General features: G+C 35.0%; 1 protein-coding gene across 3 annotated transcripts; it reads right to left on the bottom strand.

Annotated features, from left to right (window-relative positions):
• Positions 1-841: 841 nt before the first annotated feature.
• LOC127881178 (uncharacterized) lies at positions 842-22388 on the bottom strand. Of its 3 annotated transcripts, none has more exons than XM_052428878.1 (4): positions 22216-22388; positions 10824-10936; positions 4924-5774; positions 842-1334 (listed from the first exon to the last, which is right to left on the bottom strand). In XM_052428878.1, the coding sequence occupies exons 1-4, from the start codon at positions 22367-22369 to the stop codon at positions 1265-1267; spliced, it is 1188 nt and encodes a 395-aa protein (XP_052284838.1). In that variant the 5' UTR covers positions 22370-22388; the 3' UTR covers positions 842-1264. The 3 variants fall into 3 exon arrangements, with proteins under 3 accessions (XP_052284838.1, XP_052284839.1, XP_052284840.1); XM_052428879.1 differs by having other exon boundaries at positions 10824-10933; XM_052428880.1 differs by having other exon boundaries at positions 22338-22388.
• Between the last annotated feature and the right edge of the window lie 1144 nt (positions 22389-23532).

Raw genomic sequence — 23532 nt, 5'->3', positions numbered from 1 at the left:
TTACATCCGTAGGTTGCCATTCAGGTAAATTTAACATGTTTATGAAGTTTATTAATTATTTTCCTCAATTTGCCTCGAACGACATCTGTTTAGTGAAGCGGACGGATTCCGTGAACTGCACCCATGTTTATGAAAGGGTGCATATGGACTACCAGAGCCGCCACAGCAAAAATTATCAAAGGCTCTGGGAGTCCGTTTATATGGACTAGGGACATTGGAAATATTTGGGGTAGAATGCAAACTTTAACATTTGCACGCTAACGCCAACGCCGGTTTGAGTAGGATAGCTCCACTATATATATTTCATATATAATAGTCGAGCTAAAAAGCTTGCACATGCTGGGCTTGGTATTATAAAGAATTATCCAAGCAGATCTGGATCATAAATTTAAAGTGAAGTGGTACTTTTCTGGACAACATTGAGTCTATTCATATAAAGACTACAAACATAATCAGGGATATATTTATGATCCATCTATGTTTATTTATCCAAGAAACTCCGTGTTAAACGAGATAACGATCAATTTAACTTTGTTTGTCTGATTTTCAAATAAAATTACATTTATTACAAGTACATAATATATATATATATATATATATATATATATATATATATATATATATTTATATATATTATATATATATATATATATATATTTATATATAAAATATAATATACAATTAAAAAAAAAACAATCAAGATAGATTGATCCCCATGTGGTTGTAGATATGGACTTTGCATCAGAGGTAAAATTAATAATAATCTAAACGAGCACATGTCTTAGCCATGACATGAGACTATTATAATCTGTGTAAAACAGTCATATAAACAAGATTGTCATAAAAGATTGTTTACGTTTATTTATGATTCGAGATAGTACTTAAGTTAACTACAATAATCAATTTAATCATACAAGAATTTACTAAAAAGCTAACACAATGCATAACATGAAGAAAACACCAGCATAACATTTGGGTCTTAGATAACACATGTCTCAAATATACATTTTATGTAAATGAGTTATAAAACTCCAACATGAATGAGTATTGACACTTTTGTGCTGCTCTCTACACCAACTAAGCTTATGATAGGCAAGTCCATATGGAACACAAGTTTAACACTTTATGGACGATAACAATACATTTACTCTATGGCCATTTAAAGGTATACAAACAATAAGGTATATTTATATGTTTCAATGAGGTAGATCACCAATATTGTTTACAGCATGCTCGGCTACTTCATATATACATGAACATGGATTCACCAGACAACATCATCTGACATGGACAAACACTGGGCTATATGGCTGTCCTGTTCTACTTGTCCAAACCTGCAAAGGAATAAAACACAAGAATTGGTAAACACATGCACATAAATTTATCTTTTTTTAATGTTTCCTAGGTTGCTTACTGATTTTTGTTGCTCTCCTCAAGATCATTGCATTCAATTCAACATCCTCAGAGTTAGCCTACGTTAACTATTTCTAGAAAAGCAGATTAACATGTTCAAAAAGCACTTAATGATGTCAGTAACTGTCAATAGGTAATGACTGTCCTACTTTAACTAGTATTTGTTATAATTTGTCCCAATTTTAGTAAAACCGATTCAATCCCGTCCCCATTCCCAATATGGTGGAAAAATAAACAATGCAATGTCTGTAATGAACAAACCTACCAACTGCTATAAACAATTGTTAACAGTCACACTATGTTAGATTAGCAGTGTATTACACACATTGTTACATGAGCAGTGTATTACACACTATGTTAGATTAGCAGTGTATTACACAATATGTTACATGAGCAGTGATTACACACAATGATACATAAGCAGTATATTACACACTAGGTTACATGATCAGTGTATTACATGCAAACGCAAGTTTGCTGTCAATCTCAACAATCAATAAGGAACTTTTGGAATCAGGTAGAACTGGTCAATGTGTCTAAAGAATGTCAAATATTGTTCAAAAAGGGCAAATACCACATGCAACACTTACACTTAAGATATTGTACCAATACAAAATAAAAATTGGTGTGAGACAATTTGATGAATTCAAGAAAGTCTTCATGTGGTATTACACACCATGAAGGAAAAGACTTTGAAAAGTGTGAAAAAAATCCTGGTTTCATCAAATGGTCCCAGATGCAAACCTTAGCTAGGACAGTATGGAAGCTACGAAAATACAAAATGTCAGAACAATAACCACATACAAACTCAAGCTTTTGAGATGAAACAGTTTCTTTTCTATTGTGTGAAACTGTAACCTTGATTTTAGCACAACTGGCCGCAAATAAAATCCAAAGCTTGTATGCATTTAATGCACAAATGTACAAATGTACCTACACCCTTCAGCACAATACCTCACTGTTTTGTGTAACAGTGACTATGCCCCTTAATCTGACTGGCGGCAATTAAACTAGCAAACGAAGTCTGCATAAGAGAAAATAACACATAAAAACAAGTCAATGCAATCAACAATCTAAGTTGTTAAACATCAACCATATTTCTAATTTTAATAGCAGTGACTTTCACCTTGACAAGACTTGCATTTTTTTTTTAATTAAAAATAACAATAAATTTTATAACTTCATTTACCAGCACTTTAATAAAACAGGTCATAGCGTAACAAATATTTCAATTCAACCTGTGGAGCAACTTATTTTTAATAAAAGTACTTCAAGTCAGTGCCAATTAAAAGCAAGGTGCATGTCAGAATTTGAATGGATTAAACATTTGCAATCAGCTTACCCACTTGGATTAAATGATAATATTCTAAATGTTGGAACAATTTCTAACAAGGGCTGTTTGTAAAACATGCATTCCCCCCCTTTGGGCTGTCCGTTGTAGTGGCAGCCATTGTGTGAATACGATTTTTGTCACTGTGACCTTGACCTTTGACCTAGTGACCTGAAAATCAATAGGGGTCATCTGCGGGTCACAATCAATGTACCTATGAAGTGTCATGATCCTAGGCAAAAGCGTTCTTGAGTTATCATCCGAAAATCATTTTACTATTTCGGGTCACCGTGACCTTGATCTTTGACCTCAAAATCAATAGGGGTAATCTGCAAGTCATGATCAATCTACCTATGAAGTTTCATGATCCTAGGCGTATGCGTTCTTGAGTTATCATCCAAAACCATTTTACTATTTCGGGTCACCGTGACCTTGACCTTTGACCTAGTGACCTCAAAATCAATAGGGCTCATCTGTGAGTCATGATCAATCTACCCATGAAGTTTCATGATCCTAGGCGTATGCGTTCTTGAGTTATCATCCGAAAACCATTTTACTATTTCGTGTCACCGTGACCTTGACCTTTGACCTAGTGACCTCAAAATCAATAGGGGTCATCTGCAAGCCATGATCAATCTACCCATGAAGTTTCATGATCCTAGGTGTATGCGTTCTTGAGTTATCATTCAAAAACCATTTTACTACTTCTGGTCACCGTGACCTTTACCTTTGACCTAGTGACCTCAAAATCAATAGGGGTCATCTGCGAGTCATGATCAATGTACCTATGAAGTTTCATGATCCTAGGCCCAAGGGTTCTTGAGTTATCGTCTGACAACCACCTGGTGGACGGACCAACAGACCGACCGACAGACCGACCAACAGACCGACATGAGCAAAGCAATATACCCCCTCTTCTTCGAAGGGGGGCATAAAAATAATTTGATTAATTCATTTTCTCTGTTTAGTAAATTTCTTAGAAATAAACGTTCACATGGCATTAGGAAAAATGGTAACTTAAGGCGTAAATTTAAACGTCTGCTTTCTTAAAATGATTGCTACACAGTATTACGAAATGGGGGTAAACATAAATTACTAAGTGCACTTTGCTCTCTTTCTGTTTCTTCACGGAGACCTAGCTTGGGATTAAATTTGAGGCGTGTCTTCTAAAAATAGAAAAATAGCTTTATATATATGAAGTCGAGCTAAAAATTATGTAAAATACCACCATCCAACATCAGTTAATAAGAGTGAGCTATTTTTTCTATTTTTAGAAGACCACCTAAAATTTAATCCCAAGCTACATGTAGGTCTCCATGCAAGCAAGCTAACTTCCAGCTCTAGTAACAATTGGTGAAGCATACTCAAATTTTTTACTTAAAACCACCTGTTTTTGTATTAACTTTTAGTAACAATGACCTTTACTATTACCCAACTTGCCCCTCATGCAATTCAAATCAAGATTATTCTATCAGAGTCTTCACACAATTTTACAGCAATATCTCCATTCTATATCAGGTATTGAGCAGAGATGTTTTTCTTTGTTTACCTTGGCCATGACCTGACATGCCCAAAATGGCATCGCAAACAAGCTTTTCATGCAAGTGTGCTCCATCACAAGTTTCATTATAACTGATACATGCTTTTACTCTTTGCATGCGGGGAAATTTGTCGTCTTCTAAAATGTTGTCTGCTGAATTTCTAAAATAAGTATTTTCTTCAATTTTTTTCAAAGAATACTATAAGAATAGCAAACAGTTTGGATCCTGATGAGGCGCCATATTCTGTTGCGTCTCATCTGGATCCAAACTGTTTGCAAAGGCCTTCAAAATTCGGTTCCAGCACTGAAAGAGTTAAACCATGTTGAAAACCTAACCATGCCTATACATTTTGTGAAAATTGTTTACAGCATCAAGCGATAGCATATTTTGATATGACAATGGAATGCAATTTGGGTGATATATGTTGTCAATTTAATTATTTTTACAATTGTGGCTATAAGTTTTAAGTCATATATCTTGTTACAATTTTGTTTTCTTTTCTGTTAATCTGTCAACATTTTATACCATATTGAAACAACTAAGTTATCTTAGTGCAATAATAAACAGATATCTCTGGTCTTTTTTATATAGATTACTTCCTCCTATGGACGAAAACACAAATGAAATGAAGCAACATACCTAGGATCAAATTCATGTTGGCACAGTGGGCAACTGGTTAATGTTGTTTGCTTGGCTGAGGATGCAGCAGTTTCATCTCTAGCAACAATTGCACGCTCTTTATTAGCTTTACTGCTTGTGCTTTGAGCCTCCTGGTCATCAAGTTTTGGTAAGGGGAAGAACTCCTGAGTGTTTATATTTATTGAAACTTGAGTGTTTGTGTCCCTTTGATGAAAGTTGTCAACAGACGAGTGATCAGTGCTGACAGGTGATTGTGCAACTGTGGCTGGCAATCGATGTGTTTTCTCTATTGCATGGCTTCTTTTTTTATAATCATTACAGGTGACCACACTGGTTGATGAGTGTGCGATTCCAAGATCAAGGGATTCAGCCCGATGTCTCTTAAAATGATTAGGTAATTGCTTTCCTGATAGCACTGGGTTCCTGCTGTCCTCATGACTAACTTTCCTATCTTTTATTTCCGGATTATCATTTTTCAATCTCACAGATATAGCTTCATAGGTGTTATATGTACGTGAAGCTGTAAGGAGGTGATTTTTGGTCTGAAGTGAATATAGATTTGAATTCCTGTCTCTGAGAATTAAACAATTTTCTTCAGGAAATTCATTAGAATCCATCTTCCCTTTTACTGGAAGGTGCTTTTGTTCAGAGTTAACAACATTTTTCTGACTAGACCAAAAATCAGCAGCATTGTTGGAAATTACAGCATTTTCAGACTGTTTTAAATTTTGCCTGTGTAATTTATAGTGCCGACAGAGTTTAGGAAAGGGGTAGAATTCTTGCTTGATTGCATTTTCTGGACCATGGGTGGTTGTGTCCCTTTGATGAAAGCACTTTGTATGGTCTAGTTTCTGAAAAACAACAAATTGAAAATAAAATAATCATTAAATATCAGGCCATGAAAATTCCACTAGTCCACTGAAATCTCCTGGTAAAATTTAAGTCTGGCGAGTTTCTGAAAAACAACAAATTTAACATAAAATAAATTAGTAATTAGTTATCAGGCCTTGGAAATTCCACAAGTCCATTGAAATCTGCTAGTGAAATTAAAGTCTGGCGAGTTATGTATTTAAATACTCAGGCAGCTAGGCCGATGGAAAGTGAAGACAAGAAGGTAAACTAATAAAAACTGGCCACAAAGAAACGGCACTTTTGTTTTAACAATTTCAATGACCTCAAGTCCAGCACAGTAAAACAATTGTAAAATTTAGTTGCACCAAATGCGCTCATTTTGTGGATGGCGGTGCTACAAAACTTATACATGTAGGACCAGTTATTTATTTAAAATGCATGCAGAGAAAAAGATCATAAGATGCATCTTTATTTGAAAAATAGAATTAAATGTTGGTATGTTTGTATAAATAAGTTGATTTTTTACATACATGTACCGGTAGTTCATAATTATTAATATAGGGAAATGATTGGTTATCAAAAGAGTGGCAATAATAAATCAACATCATTTGTCAATCAACTTTTCCTTTCTGTGAAAATAAACCTGAAAATGAACCTGGTAAATAACCTTACAGTCAAACAAGAATAACTGCATCAATGCTTAAGTCAATAATGAAACATTGATTAACATGTTACAACATCTTTTTCAGAGTGTAAGTACATGTAAGAACATTCTTCTAATATTTTAAGGATCACCAAGTTTTTCAGGGCTTGTGGTGTGACACAGAAAGTTATTCTAGATAGTTTCCAGATATACATTCTGAAGAGGTTTCCTGGGGATTCTATGAAAAAGTTTGGCCACTAAATAGTGGTTCTAAGCTAATTAAAGGATGAGGACAAACAAAAATATATGAGCCTTGTTTTGAGAAAACTGGGCTTAATGCATGTGCGTAAAGTGTTGTCCCAGATTAGCCTGTGCAGTCAGCACAGGCTAATCAAAGACGACACTTTACGCTTGTATGGTATTTTTAGTTTCAAGGAAGTCCCTGCTGACAGAAAATCAAGTTTAAGCGGAAAGTGTCGTCCCTGATTAACCTGTGCGGACTGCACAGGCTAATCTGGGATGATACTTTATGCACCTGCATTAAGCCCAGTTTTCTCAGAACAAAGGTGATATGTTTTTTCCACAATCAACTACATGTATCAAGTCCCTATTAGCCCAACAATTGTTTAAGATGTTTGGAAATAAAGTTGTTAAGTATAGAAATGAAGAGTTTAAAGTTGTAATGTTATTTAACTGAGATCTTTGTTTGTATTATCTGTTTTATGTAAGTTTATAAAACATTATTCACATGTTATAAGTCAAGCACTTATAAAAGTTCCCAAGTTCATGAGTATAGGTCATTATACTTCAAAAATGGTGAGCAAAAGCCATACATAGGTCCATCACAAAAGTGTTATTTTTATTCGATGTTCATTAGCTTCTCATGTACTCTTAATACAATGTAGCAGAGTGAGAGAGCAATTACCTCTCATCAGATTGTTGTGGTCTTTTAAAAAGGATAAAACTTGGTTTTAAATGCTATTTATTGTGAGTTACATTAAGTGTGTTTTCCCATTTGTAGGAGTGGCTGTGCCCTTCAGATGGGTAATTTTATTTTTATTACAAATTTGGGTCCCAAATCAGCTCTGAAAGTAGCAGACATTGTTTATGCATGTGTTAGTGAGTTGAGATAAAATGATGAATGCAATAAAATAAACAGAATTACAATTTATGTCCCACTATAAAGTAAGAAGGTAAATACTTGGAAAAAAAAAAATTCCATTTAAACATAGTTTATTTCATTTTTACCTTTTTTTTATTTTAATAAAACAAATGTAAACATATATTACTTAAATTAATTTAAGAACATAACTATATATATCCATTAAAGGGACCTTTTTCACATATGTTGGCGTGTATTGAAGAGTGTGATTAGATTCTTTATATAGATATATGTAAACATTGGATCTAAAAATCCCCAGTAAAAAAAAAGAATACAATTAAAGAAGGGAAAAAAAAAACCTCAACTGGGCTCAACCACTGACCTCTGGAGAAAAAAAACTAACGTTTAGCAGAGTTTTTTCTCAATCAAAATTGGGTCTGGTAATCGGACCCATTCCAAATGGAAACAAGTATATATTTTTCCCAAATGGGAGCTATAATTTCCTAATGGAAGGTTTCAAAAAAAAAATTGTTTTGTTTAGATCTTACTATTTTTATCATCTCCCATCCATTAAGTCCAACCATAGTAAATATAATCCAAGACCCACTTGTATCCTCAATTTTGAATAATTTTTTAGTGAAACAACAAAAACACTAATTTCCAGATTTTAGCCAATTTCAAACGCCGCAAATTTTCCCAATCCAAAGGGACCCTGCCCCATTCCCAAAACGTTAAAAAAAAACACTGCTTAGACCACTCCGCCATCCGTGCTCATACATGCACAATTAATTAAGTATTTTATACTTTATGCATGTATAAGCAATTCTAAAAGTCAATGTCATAAAATAAAACAACAACAACAGAACTCTCCAAATTATTCAATCGTTTCATGTTGCAACGCTTTATAATTTTCAGATTTTCAGGTTTTTAAATCATCAAAAGATGTATATAATGGATATTTTTGAGCATGGTATATAATCAGTATTACTGTTTTCTCACAAATATCATAACTACAAGATCAGTATTACTGTTTTCTCACAAATATCATAACTACAGGTACAACGAAAATTTGCGAATCTGAAACCTTTTTTTTTTATTTTTTCATTTTAACAAAACGTGTAAAGGGACCTCAGTGTTTCTTTCACCATTTTGGTAATATGAGGCGTGGTCCCTTTGGATTGAGCTGAATCGCTGTGTTTTGACTAAAAATTGAAAATTAGTGTTCCTGTTGCATTGCTAACAAATACTTATAAAATGATAATAAAAGTGTTTTCAATATAATAATATTCACTAAGGCTCATCTAATAGAGCTGGATGTTGGGATCTTTAACAAAAACAAGGGACAAATTTGTCACAAAACAAGGTTTTCAATTTGAAAAAAAAAGTCTGATAAAGAGAGACAACTCAAACTGAACTGATTGTTTATTATTAACTAGTGCTGCAACAATATACCGGTTTATCGGTATATATCGCAATACGCAATCCGCATATTGTATTGCGATACAATTTTCATCATACCGGTACGAACATTTTACAAAAATTCATTCACATTTCGTCCAGAAAAGCCATTCGAAATAATGATAACAAGGTAAACAAAACAAAGCAGTGTAAAAATTTTTTTTTCATAAATATAGCATTCTGATAGTGTTTTATACGGAGTAGCGTTGTTACATCGGAGCATTCGTTCGATGCTTTTGAACAGATTATCGTTGAATTAATTGCGCACAGCTGTAAATATTTTGTTCGATTCTGAATTGAGCAATATTAAATTTGTATTCCGAATTTCGGAATTACGCTTCCAAATTTTAATGCTAATGCGACAATTAAAATTCTAGCGTCAAATAAAAAGTGCTTTATCCTTTGTCTCAATAAAAAGCGCGCGAAAATTATACAGACATGTAGAACGTGGCATAGAAAGTATGGGTGTATTTTGTGTTGTATAAAAACGTGAACTTCACATCAGGTGAATAACGAGTGTTCAGTGGAAAAAAATGCCCCGGTTGGACGTTATTTCATCACATCTTTAAATAGTAACGAATGCCAAAATGTATTCGATACTTAAGAAAATTTGCCAATGTTTGTGTTTCTTGTTATTCTTGAGCACATTTATAGAAAATATATACCATATTTTGCTTTAAAGCTGGAATATACGGGATTATCGGGTAATTGGCAAGTTATATTTTTGGTACAAGTTAGCAATATATTGCAATATATTGCAATATGGGTTTTTGAACTGACAATATATTGCAATACGGTTTTTGGCGTATATTGTTGCAGCACTATTATTAACCCTCTTTGTTTCAAAATAAATCTATTTTTAGTCGTGGCGACCTTGACCTTGGAGATATTGACGCAATAATTTTGTGCGACACACCGTCCAATGATGTTGAACACATGTGCCAAATGATTTTAAAATCTCACAATTAATGACATAGTTATGGCCCGGACAAGCTCATTTATGGCCATTTTTGACCTTTGAACTCAAAGTGTGAGCTTGACCTTGCAGATATCGACATGATTCCTTCGCGCCACACACCGTCTAATGATGGTGAACAAATGTGCCTAATGATTTTAAAATCGCACAATGAACAACAAAGTTTTGGGGGTGGGGGTGGGGGGGGATCATCAATTGGGAATTTGTAGTTCCCATTTTGGAAAAAAATATACTTGTTGGCCTTGAATTTGAACGAAAAAAAACACTAAAGCTATAATAACTTAATATTATGTCAATAATCTTACACAAATTATGAATTATAAGCAAAACAATATCTAATACAAACAAAGATAAATAAATGATTTATCTGAACAAATTAGTAATCTTTTAAACTCCATTTAAGAGCTCTTCCCTTTCATGTTTATAAAACCAACTGAAAGCATACTATTTTGGTTAAAACTGCTGAAAGCTGGGAATATGCAAAAATGCTTTAAACGTTTTTTTCATTGCATAACCAATTAAACGCAGAATGACATCACTGTGACACATATTTACCCAGAGCTGATCATGTGCATTTGTAATCACAATGCATATCTGTGCAATTGATTGTAAAAATCATGCATTATATTGTGGATTCAATATACCGGTACTTGAAATGCATAATTTTCTCAATAACTATTTTGTACATGGCAATGCATTCTACAAGATAACTAAAAATAATCTGTTTTTTGAGGTTCATTAAAAACATGAGGATATTGAAATAAAGAGCAACAGAAAATGTTATACTTCTGAGAGAGGAAAACAATGACCTGGAAGCCATACATTCTGACCATATTGCACTGCACTACCCCACTAGCTATACAGCTTACCGGATTATACTCTGGGAATGGTATAAAGCTACCAGGGACAGCATTTTTGGAGGAGATTCTAAGAAGCAGATTCTTGAGCTTGCCCAGACTAGTGTTTCCTTCTACTGCCTCTGCTGGAACAAGAGGTTAAACAGTTAGCAAGAAGCATAATGATACAGTAAGCCTACATATTGTAAAGGACCTTTTAACAGGTTGGTAAAATTATTATTTGCAAAATTGGGTCAATTGTGCATTAAAAGTTGTTGGATGCAAATATAAACCATCATTTTCCCACATCCAAAAAGTAAAATAAGGGGCTTAAATCTGATAAACTGCATGTTAAAAACATGGGGCTTGGTTAATGGCCAAACATAATGATCCAAAAGACATTTATGCAATTTTCAATGAATATCTGTATTAATTACAGAAATAAGTATTTACAGTGACCCTGCGTTTATCTGGACACATCTGTTCCAGCAGAAATTTCCTGATTAACAAATCTTCTGGATTATCGAACCATGCCCGTTTCAAGAGTTAAATATTTACCTTATGACATAAACCTTACCTTTATGTACATAACATACTTATTTCGCATCAAGAATGATATTTTCTTGTTACGCAGACATTTATTTAGTTTAAAAAATCAAAATTGTTAAACAATGTAATTACAAGAATGCGTAACCAAATTTGAGTACATGTCATTGAAGATGCATTGTGTAATGCCAACATAAATTTAAGTTTAAAGTGAGAGTCAAATCATGTTTAGTCAAACCTATTAGCTTTCACGCCTACACACAAAAATATTTCACACATCGGTGATGACGCTTTTGTTTAAACGACAGGTTTGCGATTAACCCTAAAACAACAATACTTCACGCCTCGGTGATTACGCTTTTGTTTATATGGTGGGTGGGCGATTAAGCCCCCATGTTGGGAAACATTCAGATTAACGAGACATAATTACAGCTTAATACACAGATCGGTGTCGCGAAATCTACGTCCCGATCTGGAACGCAAGATTCCGGACTTTACAGGGCAAAATACTGCATAATTAATTCGTTCCCCTTGACTTTCATCCGGATCCCGAGTTTTCCTGACTATAGAGATCTGGATGAATGCAGGGTCACTGTATTACATGCAAAATTTAATCTAAATTTGACTTGCATACAAACCTATTCATGATTTAACAAGAGATGTGTTTGTCAGAAACACAATGCACCCTACTGCGCTGCTTTGAAAAAACAAGAGGGCCAAGATGGCCCTAGTGTGCTCACCTTTTTTTAAAAAGGCCTTGTTCATTTCTTAGTTGAAAATTCAGTACTCTAGAGCATATTTAAGATTGTTTCTCTTCTGTTTACTTTTGCAGTGTGAGCATATGACTAATTCTGATTGAGTACTGTCCATTTGCATGAGTTTTTTGCAATGCAAACATTTGCAAGTAATGCTAATTCTACATGTGTTTACAAGGTTTTTGTAAGATTTGGAACTCTTGACCAAGATTTTGATCCCACATGACCCAATGTCAAACTTTGCCTAAATATCATCAAGAAAAACATCCTAGTCAAGTATCATCATTATTGGACCAACACTATGGCATATAGTGTGTTTAAAAGGTTTTTGTAAGATAATACCCCATTGCCTAGATTTTGTCCCCACATCACCAAACGTAAAACTTGACCTTGATACATATCATTAAGACAGACATTTTGAAAAAGTTACATGAAGATTAGGCATGAAATGTGACTTCTACAGTGTTTACAAGGTTTTTACCTAGTGGCCTAGTTTTTGACCCAGCATGACCCAGTTTTGACCTCAATTGAGGTATCATTGGGACAAATCTTCTGACCAAGTTTCATGAAGATCGGACAAGAAATGTGGCCTCTAGAGTGTTTACAAGGTTTCTTTATAGCCAAATAAGGAAAACTGCCCCGCCCACTGGCGGCCATATTTTTCAATGGACCGGAACCACTTTTGAACAAAACCAACATATCATTAAGACAATCATTTCGACAAAGTTACATAAAAGATTGGGCACGAAATGTGACTTCTACAGTGTTAAAGAGGTGTTGTTGTTTTTTGACCTTGTGACCTGGTTTTTTACCCAGCATCACCCAGTTTCGAACTCGAGGTATCATTGGTTTAAATCTTCTGACCAAGTTTCATGAAGATCGGAAAAGACATGTGGCCTCTAGATTGTTTACAAGGTTTCTGTATAACTAAATAAGGAAAACTGCAACGCCCACTGGCGGCCATGTTTTTCAACGGACCGGAACCACTTCTAAACTCAACCAACATATCATTAAGACAGACATTTTGTCAAAGTTACATCAAGATTTGGCATAAAATACGACTTCTACAGTGTTTACAAGGTTTTTCTTTTTCTTTGAACTGGTGACCTAGTTTTTTACCCAGCATCATCCAGTTTTGAACAAAATCAAGGCATCATTGGGACAAATCTTCTGACCAAGTTTCATGAAGATTGGATAAGAAATGTGGCCTCTAGAATGTTTACAAGGTTTCTGTATAGCTAAATAAGGAAAACTGCCCTGCCCACTGGCGGCCATGTTTTTAAACAGACAGAAACCACTTTTGAACTCAACCAACATATCATTAAGACAAACATTTTGACAAAGTTACATCAAGATTGGGCATGAAATGTGACTCCTACAGTGTTTAAAAGATTTTTAATTTTTTTGACCTAGTGACCTAGTTTTTGACCTAGCATGACCCAGTTTGGAATTTGATCGAGGTATCATTGAGACAAATATTCTGACTAAGTTCATGAAGATCACACAAAAAATGTGGCCTCTAGAGCAGGGGTCTCGCGAGTGGGCGAAGTGGGCGATTTGTTCGCCAAATTAATCTTACATTCGCATATTAATTTCATGAAGGCAAAGTGACTTCTCCTCCTTTTAATGATTTACTTTATGCCAGAAATTGACCGATTAAAATCAATTTGATGTGGAGAATTAGACACAGGAGGATTCGCAGCCATAAGTTGACCCATTTACAGGTAATGCAAAGTTGAACATTCACAAGAACAGTCTGGAGCTATTACACTTCTTGAAATTGTTAATAGATGATGCCTTGATTAATTGCCTTGTGCTGGCTACCAATAACAATGCTTCAGCAATGTTAAATGGCCCATTAAAATAATAATAAGGAATGATCAAATGGGAAGATGTAACCTAGCACTGGCAATAAATATGGGGCTCATTTACAGGTCAGATTTGGAGACTCTGCTGTAAAATGAGATTTTAGATGAACTTTAAATTTAAAACAAATATTTGTAACAAAATATGAATTTGATTAAATGATGAATTGCTTAAAATTAACAAGGAAGTAAAAAGATTCTGAACATCACTGGCTTGTTACAAATGAAGTTTATTTGATAGACCTGTTCAGGAAAAAAAAAAATTCAAAGTGCAATCATAATCAACAATTAATCAAATAAGAAAAATGTTGGTTTCATACACTTAACATGTTTTATTGTATAAAAAAGTGAAGAGTTGATTGCAAGCTGAACAGAAACCACTTATCGGTTAAGTTGCTAAAACTAAGATCTATATATGACGCAAATGTACCATTTCTCCCAAAGATGTTACCAATTCTCCCTATTTTGGCTTTAGGGAGAAGTGACTTCTCTCTAAATTTTTACCGTAGCTAGACCCCTGTAGAGTGTTTACAAACCAAATGTGGACGACGGACGGACGGAAGACGGACAAAGACCGATCCCAAAAGCTCACCTGAGCAATCAGGTGAGCTAAAAATTCAATATATGATTTGGCAGGTTTAGAAATTATATCCCTTTTACAGCTTATTACTTCCCTTGGATTGTATTTTTTGACTTTTGACCTTGAATGATGACCTTGACCTTTCACCAATCAAAATGTGCAGCTCTATGAGATACACATGCATGCCAAATATCAAGTTGCTATCTTCAATATTGCAAAAGTTATGGCCAATGTTAAAGTTTTCGGATGGACTGACAGACAGACAGACGGACAGACAGTTCAAATGTTTTATGCCACCCTACCGGGAGCATACCGGGAGCATAAAAAGTGGGTTTTCAAAACTTCTAGTTTGTAAATGACACTTAGAAATTTGCATTGTGAAATCAGTAGTTTTAAGTCTTAGTAATTACTTGGTATTTAATTGCACATACCCATTAAAATACTATTTTACAGACATGCCACATAGATGATTTATTACTAAAGTTGGTATTCAGAACAAATTCAAATAAAGATCAGACACAATCAGTGTGTTTTTTTCACTAATTTAGGAATAAGGCCGGTTCTCTTTAGATTGGGAAAGTATACGGCGTTTTGAAAAATAATTGGGAAATAAGTTCGTGAAAGCTGCTTATGTTAAAATTGTTTTGAGGGAAACACCATTCCTGATTGTTGCCCATAGATCGTTTGTGTAGCTGAACTTTGTCAATGGAACTTATTAGTGTGACTGTTTACCAGATTGATTTAATTGTGTAGTATATGACTTATAAGTTAAAACATTGATCAGATTAAACAGGAGATGTGTTTGTCAGAAACACAATTACTCACAATTTCACACAACTAATTGATTTGATTTGTTCAATCACTAAGAGTTCAATTTTCAAACGAAATGGCAGACACTTTCCTTTTTTGGGAAATTTTCTTGGATGCCAATTCAGAACTTGAGCATTATTTCTAGAATTGTCAAACACTACTTTATAAAGAAATAAAAAAATGGCCGATGTTTCAACTTTATCCATTACCTTGAAGTCCATTATAATGACAAAAAGTCAATTTATATTTTCAAAATCAAAATATTACCAATTTTGACTATAATTATCAAGAAAAAAAGAGCGTATTTTATTAAAGCGAGATTATACGATTTTTTATGTGTTAAATTGTAATAAATTGATAAAATATGTTACAATAACACAAAATTGGCAAGAAAATAATATATTGAAGACGAATTTCATAAAATGACCCCAAGACAAATATATAGCGCCCCGAGCTGCTTGTGACGAAGATATTTCGTAAATATTTTCCAACAATAACCGAAGCATTGGTCTTTTTAGTGTTCGTGTGTCGTATAAAAAGATATAGTTGCAGGAATTCAAAATGAACGGTTAAAACTAAATTTAGATTCACATCATAACATGCATGATTTACATGCTTGCAAATTCGACTGTACCAACATTTTTGATTTTAGAATCAAATATCTTGCTTATTTCACATTTTTCAACACATGTTCTTCCTAACTTTTATTCAAAATTATATTGAAATATTTTTTTTGTTTACATTTTATATAAATTAATAAATATTTGACAAAATCGTAAAATCTTGCTGAAAAAATAAATCTTAACCATTACCAAATAAAAACTCAACACATCTGTTTTTCATCAACAAACTTGTTTCCATGTATCATTTAATGCTCTAAAATCATTTACGATATACTTTTGTAAAACTGACCTGCCAAACTTTTAAAAGAAAGACCAAAGTTTTAATCATGTTCTCTGCACTTCAAAGTTCCTGTACACAAATCAATACACCCAAGCTTTGCATGCTAACAATGCAATGCTGAGCATGTGTAGCATAGTTTTCATGCGCTTTTATCCTAACAAAGAATCAACTTGAAATACATTATAATTGTTTATTTTAAGCTAGAATTTGTACAAGCCAAGGTTTTAACATACAAATTCATCGGTTTGTTTCAGATTTATACCTCCTTGAACCCCTTTCACCATTTGTAAAATGGTCGTACCATTGCAGTATTTTGGGATAAATTACAACTAGACATTGATTTAAGTTAGAGCAGAGATTTTGTGACATTTCTGTTGTTACTGTATTTGTTTCCAGTGTTTTTTTTTCACCATTTTTGGAATGGGGTCGGGTCCCTTTGGATTGGGAAATTTCGCGTACTTTTGTCTAAAATTGGGAAATTTATGTTGTTGATTTTATGCTTACAAATACTTTAAAATTGATAATTAATGTGCTTTCAATGTAATATTTTCAAAGGTTCACCTTATAGGAGATAATTTACATGTTTTTACTTATTAAAAATATATACATTTTTCGAAACCTTTAATTGGGAATTTTTAGAACCCATGTGGAAAAACACATATACTTTTTTCCATTGGGAATGGGTCCCCCTACCGGACCCAATTTTGAACGGAAAAAACCCATTGGTTTCATGCTTTAAATTATAAAAATAGTATTTAAGAATGAGAAAATTGAAAAAGTTATTGCCTAGAGAATAGATTTGGGCCAATTTTGACCCAAGACATTGGAATGAATTGTACAAATGTAGAGAAATGACTTCAATGTTGCAAACCTACTATTAAACTATACAAGATCATATGATCTAAATTATAATGTGATCATGTGATCTAAATCATGTAATTTATGAAGAATTATGCAAGAAAATGTGGAATGATTGATTTTTGTGCGTGTCTCAGTGGAACAGTTGCAATAATCCAACTCACAGCTATTGACCCTGCAGGTCGCTTGGAGTTGCAACTGGTTACGGCATATTTCTTGTCATGTCTTCTGCCCGGAATGCAGGCGGAAATATATGGTAATATTAGCAACATAAACTATATTCTGGCATAAATAAACACAAACAGCTTATATATATATATATATCACTAATGCACAAATTAAAACAAGTTACATGATGTGGTATGGTCGCATAACAATGATATAAAATTGAAATTTCAAAAGATGAGCATTCCGAATTTGAAACTACACTATGCAAGGATTATCTCTGGAATACCCTAGTTGCAATATTTCAACTCTCAGCTTTATAACCCAATGGGTTGCTGAGAGTTGCAATGCGCTCTCTCTTGTCCATGGGTGCAAAATGTTATCAACAATGCAAGGGTTAAGGAACACTGAAATTGCAAGAACTTATTTAAGTTTACCTGTCTAAACCACAAACTCTTCCAAATGGTACCATTAAAGCAAGAAATAATTGCTTTTTATTTACTTTGTTTTTCTTTCGTATGCTGTATCCGCTATATTGGAAAATTGACCCAATATTGGTTAGGTCGCAATACACCAATATTTTGCACGTCGGGTTATATGATGGAGCCTATTAAAGTCGATAACGATGTGGTATTCGATACAGAATACACTGTTTCAAATTTAAACATAAACATGTCAGCGAGAAAAGTGTGTTGAAACATTGTCGTGTTTTTATAGGGTGCATGCAAAGGATAACATCCGTAGGTTGCCATTCAGGTAAATTGAACATGTTTATGAAGTTTAATCATTATTTTCCTCAATTTGTCTCGAATGACGTGTTGTCTGTTTAGTTAAGCACACGGATTCCGTGAGCTGAACTGCACCCATGTTTATAAAGGGGTGCATATGGACTCCCAGAGCCTACATAGCAAAAATTATCAAAGGATATGCGAGTACTTTTATATGGACTATGGAATAACCAACAAGACAGATCTCGTGCCTAATCAACCAAATTGTAATACACCAACTTACTCCGAAACATAGATGGAATCTTCCATTTCAACCCTCCACTGTCGCTTTAATAATGTTTGTTTATCAACTTTTTGTTTTGTTAAATATCCGCAAACAACACGCAAATTGATATCGATGGTAACAGGTATTGTGTTTGCTATGCTTTTTTAATTGATTGAATTTGATTACATAGCTAAACTTGATACTTAATATTTTTACATTAGTGTTTTTTTCCACTATTTTGAGAATGGGGCATGGGGCTGGGTCCCTTTTGATTGGGAAAATTTGTTTCGTTTTGACTAAAATTGGGAAATTAGTGTTGCTGTTGTTTTCCTAAAAAATGCTTCAAAACTGAGAATAAGAGTGTTTTCAGTATTATATTTTTTTAGGTTAAACTTATATGGATGGGAAATGAACAAAATATTGAAACCCTCCATTTGGAAATTTAAGCTCCCATTTGGGAAAAATACACTGCAACGCCGATATATCGCGGACCGGTATATCGCGCTGTCCAATATATCGCGCTTTGGCTATGGCTCCCAAAAATCAGATGAGCATGATCACTGAATGACATGTTTTAATCTGAGAATTTGCTAACAGCAAAAAACCTGTTTTAGCTAGTATTAACACCCTATATTTTGCGGATTACTATTGAACGCAGTGAAGCGTGAAAAATAGTCGATTAGTGACAGTGTTGTTTACACACAGCTGAGGTTGTTTTGAACACTTTAGAAATAACCAATTAGCAGGGATCATATTTTTTTCGGTTTTGTCGGTCCTAGACCGATTGGGGTCATGAAAGACCGATTGAAAATCCCAAACAGTCGGTCCGATTCTGTGTGCTAAAATGCCCATGTCATGAAATCGATTGCACAGTGCACATGCTAACATACCCTAATTACTAGTATTTCGGTTATCTGTACCATTTACTGCAGACTCTAAACCGGTCAGGACCAGTTTATTGCGTGTCAGACGACTAGTATCAGAGTATGACCCCAAGCAGCGAAAATTCGCGCGTGTATTAGTCATGCATGAATAACCCCGTGTCAATATCAATCGATAATTTCACTGGCTTATACATAGTACACTAATCGGTCCCTAATGTGTACTCGTGACGATAAAATCGTTGACAGTTACTTCGGAGATGAAAACTTCAATGTTCATAATCCTCGTGGAAAGTGTGCATTTCATGCATGATACACAAAACTTTCATATAAACAAAGAAGAAAATCGGATATCCTGCAATAATTCATATTATTGTGGGCGGACCGAATACACTGAAAACATGCGCTGTAACTAAACAAAACATGCCGATACATTTTCCACCAGCGAACTGACTGGCAATAACTTAATGAAAGTTGCGGATCTGATTGACAGAACAGCCGAAAGTTATTTTATGGGCGGAACTTCACATAAAATAGTACACAAGAAAAATAATATACATTGTATAAATCTGAAGTAAAAATCGTGTTAGAATCAAAATAATTCGTGTACTTGATTGTTTGTTGTTGAATAACTCACGACCGGAAGTTTAGACGCGTGGTTTCAAATCACTCGTGCTTCGCACTCGTGATTTAATCCCTACGCATCTTAACTATCGGCCGTGTCAACTATTTGGTTTTGTTGTTGCCAGTATCCAACCTACGCACAGACATTTGTTAGGTTCAGTGCATGTATGTAAGCTATTATCGAGTCGACAACGATTTAAAACATCGGTATAGACTTACACAGATAATTAATTTTGACAACGATGAAAAAAGTCAGATACAACAGCACACGAAACAACAATAAAAGAGAAAAAAAAATCATAAAACCAATTGAGAAAACTCGTATGTTCCGTTTAAAAAAAATGCCTTAGGCAATTAAACTTGTACATTTATTATACCACCTTCATGAATGGCAAAATCAATGGTATATATGTTGACGTAATTTGTCCTGATTTCGGATATACATTTTCGGACAATTTCCCCATTTAATCCAGACCGATTGATGTTGCGGGAAAATATGATCCCTGCCAATTAGTGTCATTGCAAAGGTAATAATGGCAGTTTACTGGTATATAAATCGTTAAATTTTAGTACTGGTTATGAATTTCTTTGTCCTGATAAAAAGCGCGCGAAAAATTGGCGTGGGTGTATTTATTTGTAAATAAAAATTTCGTAGCGGGTACAACATTGAGATAATTTAATTTCCATTAAAAGTTTCGTTGTTAATGTCAACTAAAGTTCCGCGGTATCTTGCGAATTATGTGGCATTGACATTTCCTCTTAATAAATTATAATTCAAACATGCTGTTCGTTACTGTTACGCTGTTTCAATTCCTTCATTAGGACTATTTATAAGGGCAGCGATTTTCCTTGTCCAATTGGGAAAAGTACCCGTACCGGTCCGATTGGGAAAAATTGAGTCGTGAAAACCTCAAAATTGGGAAAAATCGAGTCGTGAAATCCTGAAATTGGGAAAATCGCGTCGTGAAGTTTGGGTCTTATTGAATACATCATACAGTTCATACTTAATTGAACATACCCATTTAAATAATCATTTTCAGGCATGCCTTAATGACCATTAAGTTATAAAGTTTATATAAATAACAAAATATTATAAAGAACACACCAAATCAATTACTAGTTGTTTTAATCTCTTTTAAAGCAATGTCTCTCTCTTTCATTTTTGTGAAAATTTCAACAATCTTTGATGTTTGATCATCACTCAGTTGCTTGCATCCCTCCCTGCACAGCATCATTAGTGCTGTCAATGTGTCCTGTGATAGATGGTTCCGATTGGTTTTTTGGCATAATATTTGCTATTATGACTCATTTCAAACTACGATAAGGTTACAAACCGACGTAAAACAGTACGCCGACTGCCTGGCAAAAGAACCGGAAACAGTAACAACTCTATTGATTGAATGCGCTGAATAATAAAACCCGAAATTAATCGAGCGCGTGGTTACACACAACTATACGATTTTCTTTGTTCGCTCGCCGAAAGTTGGTTTTTTTACAAAACTTTCGATCGTTTTGAGAAAAAATTCGGACGCTGATTGGGATTTTTCCAGATGCCGATTGGGAATTTGGGAATTTTCGCTCGATTGGGAAAGTACCGTTTTGGGAATTTGGGAATTTTCGTTCGATTGGGAAAGTACCGTTTACCGGTACTTTATAAAGAAGGAGGAAAATCGCTGAAGGGTAAATTCGAATCTATGCACAATTATATTTTATATGGGTTTTTTGTAACGGCAAGAATTTTTCTTTTTAGCTGAATCGCCAGCGATTGTGAATGAAAATAAATAATATAATATACATTTTGTATTTTTGATACATACAGATAGGTATGTAGTTATGAAAATGTTTATTGTAGAATTGGTTTGCAATTAATTATTACTATACAAATATGTAGCAGCGCCATATATAAAGTGTTAACATTGGGGATATTTGACAAATTAACTGCAATACAATTAAGTTAGACATTTCCCGAGTTATATCACGCGCCGGATATATCGCGCTTGCGATCTTTGGACTCCTCCAACCGCAATATATATTGGCATTGCAGTGTATATACTTTTTCCCATTTGGAATGAGGCCGATTACCGGACCCGATTTTGAATGAAAAAAAACACAGTGTACATGGAATTAGATTAAGTCAGGAAGAACTCTGAGCTGTATGTATGTGAACATTAAAGCTCAGAGAACTTTAGAAGAACTATCCAGTGGGATAGTCCTGATTTAAAGTCAAATGTCCAGACAATTTTTACGCAATGTACTGATTCAGACCTTAAAATTAACAACAGATGGCATGTATGCGTATTTCACACTTAGTTCTCTTCGAGTGTTTCAAGATTGAAGTATTACACACGACGATGACACGTACGACACGAGTGGTCAGTAGCTTGAAATTGGATTATTGCAACTAACACTATTATGTTATCCGAAATACACATACAGATACATTACCCGAATTTAACACCGTTGCTGTTTTAGTCGATATCACTTCATCAGTTTCATTGTCCAGTAAAATAGGAGCGGAATGATTTACAATATTTTGTTTACTTATTGTTTTACGCTTTAAACTCAACTTCTTTGTTTTTTCCATGGTTTCATCCAACATAGGTTTTGACTTCCGCGCTTCAGATGGTTAGTGTTATATGCAGACGCGCATAACAGTTTGAATTCAGAAAACAGATTTTTTGTGCAGATTGTGTATGACGTGATGAACAGTGGGAGGTGTATATTTTGCGGCACTATTGGAATTTGTAATGCAGATTTTTAGTGCAGATTATGATGAAACCCTTTTCGTCTGCGTCAATAATTTGTCGTAGAATTGTGGTTTATAATAGCGTTAGAAAAAAAGATTGAGTTCTGAATACAGATTTATAGTGCAGATTGTGTAACTTCTATTTGGATGTAAGCGTTAGATGTAGACGTGCACAACAGATTGAGTTCTGAATACAGATTTATAGTGCATTGTGTAACTTCTATTTACATGCTTCTATACGATCTTCGCAAGTTTTATACGCGTGGTATAGAGTTGGGGAACAAATGAGCACCTATAAATCTGTATCCAGATAACTTTCACATCGTGCTTATACGATTTAATTCTGGATTATACGAGATTGTTGCCTATTGATCTGTGTACATTGAAATGCGCGTATACGGTCTTAAAGCCCACTCTCAATATGATGCCGGTTGAGCCCCGGTGCGTGATCCGGGATCTACCGAGATGAACCGGGGCTCTACCTGGATGAACCGGGGACGACGGGGATGAACCGGGAACAACTGGGGCTCGACGCTCCACCGGGTAAGTATTAAAATGTTTATACCTGCGGGATGAACCGGTAGTTACCGTGAAGGACCGGCATCGAACGGCGCGGCACCGGAAACAACCGGGACGGCACCGGGAACAACCCGGACGGCACCGTTGCTCCACCGGGGCCCATACAAACCCCGGCAGAGCTACAGCAACGCCCCGGTTGTCGCAGGTGGTGCGCAGGTGGAGCCCTGGTGAATGCCGGCAGAGTCCCGTTATAGCCAGGTTCATTGGTAAACCGGCATTCGCCGGGGCTCCGTCTGGTCATTACCGGCGACGACCGCGATTAAATCGGGGCGTTGCCGTAGCTCTGTCGGGGTCTGTTGCCAGGATAGCCCCGGTGAGTCTCGGCGGAGTTACGGTAGACCGGTGCTTTGCCGGAACGCTGCCGGCTTTTACCGGGGCTCCACCTGGGCATTACCGGCGACAACCTGGGCTCTGCCGGGGCTTCACCGGGATAAACC

This window comes from Dreissena polymorpha, chromosome 5, assembly GCF_020536995.1.
Source record: "Dreissena polymorpha isolate Duluth1 chromosome 5, UMN_Dpol_1.0, whole genome shotgun sequence".
In the NCBI taxonomy this organism is placed as follows: Eukaryota; Metazoa; Mollusca; class Bivalvia; order Myida; family Dreissenidae; genus Dreissena; species Dreissena polymorpha.
The sequence above is the reverse complement of the archived record's forward strand: the minus strand, read 5'-3'. Positions and strand labels throughout refer to the sequence as shown.

Bases quoted from the DNA above. Each gene is read 5' to 3' on its own strand.
- LOC127881178 (XM_052428878.1), bottom strand. From the start codon at position 22,369: ATGTTGGATGAAACCATGGAAAAAACAAAGAAGTTGAGTTTAAAGCGT. The intron at 10,937-22,215 runs GTAATGTATCTG...CTCTTGTTCCAG, and splicing joins AGCAACGGTGTTAAATTCGG to CAGAGGCAGTAGAAGGAAAC. The intron at 1,335-4,923 runs GTATGTTGCTTC...ATTCCTTTGCAG, and splicing joins CAACATGAATTTGATCCTAG to GTTTGGACAAGTAGAACAGG.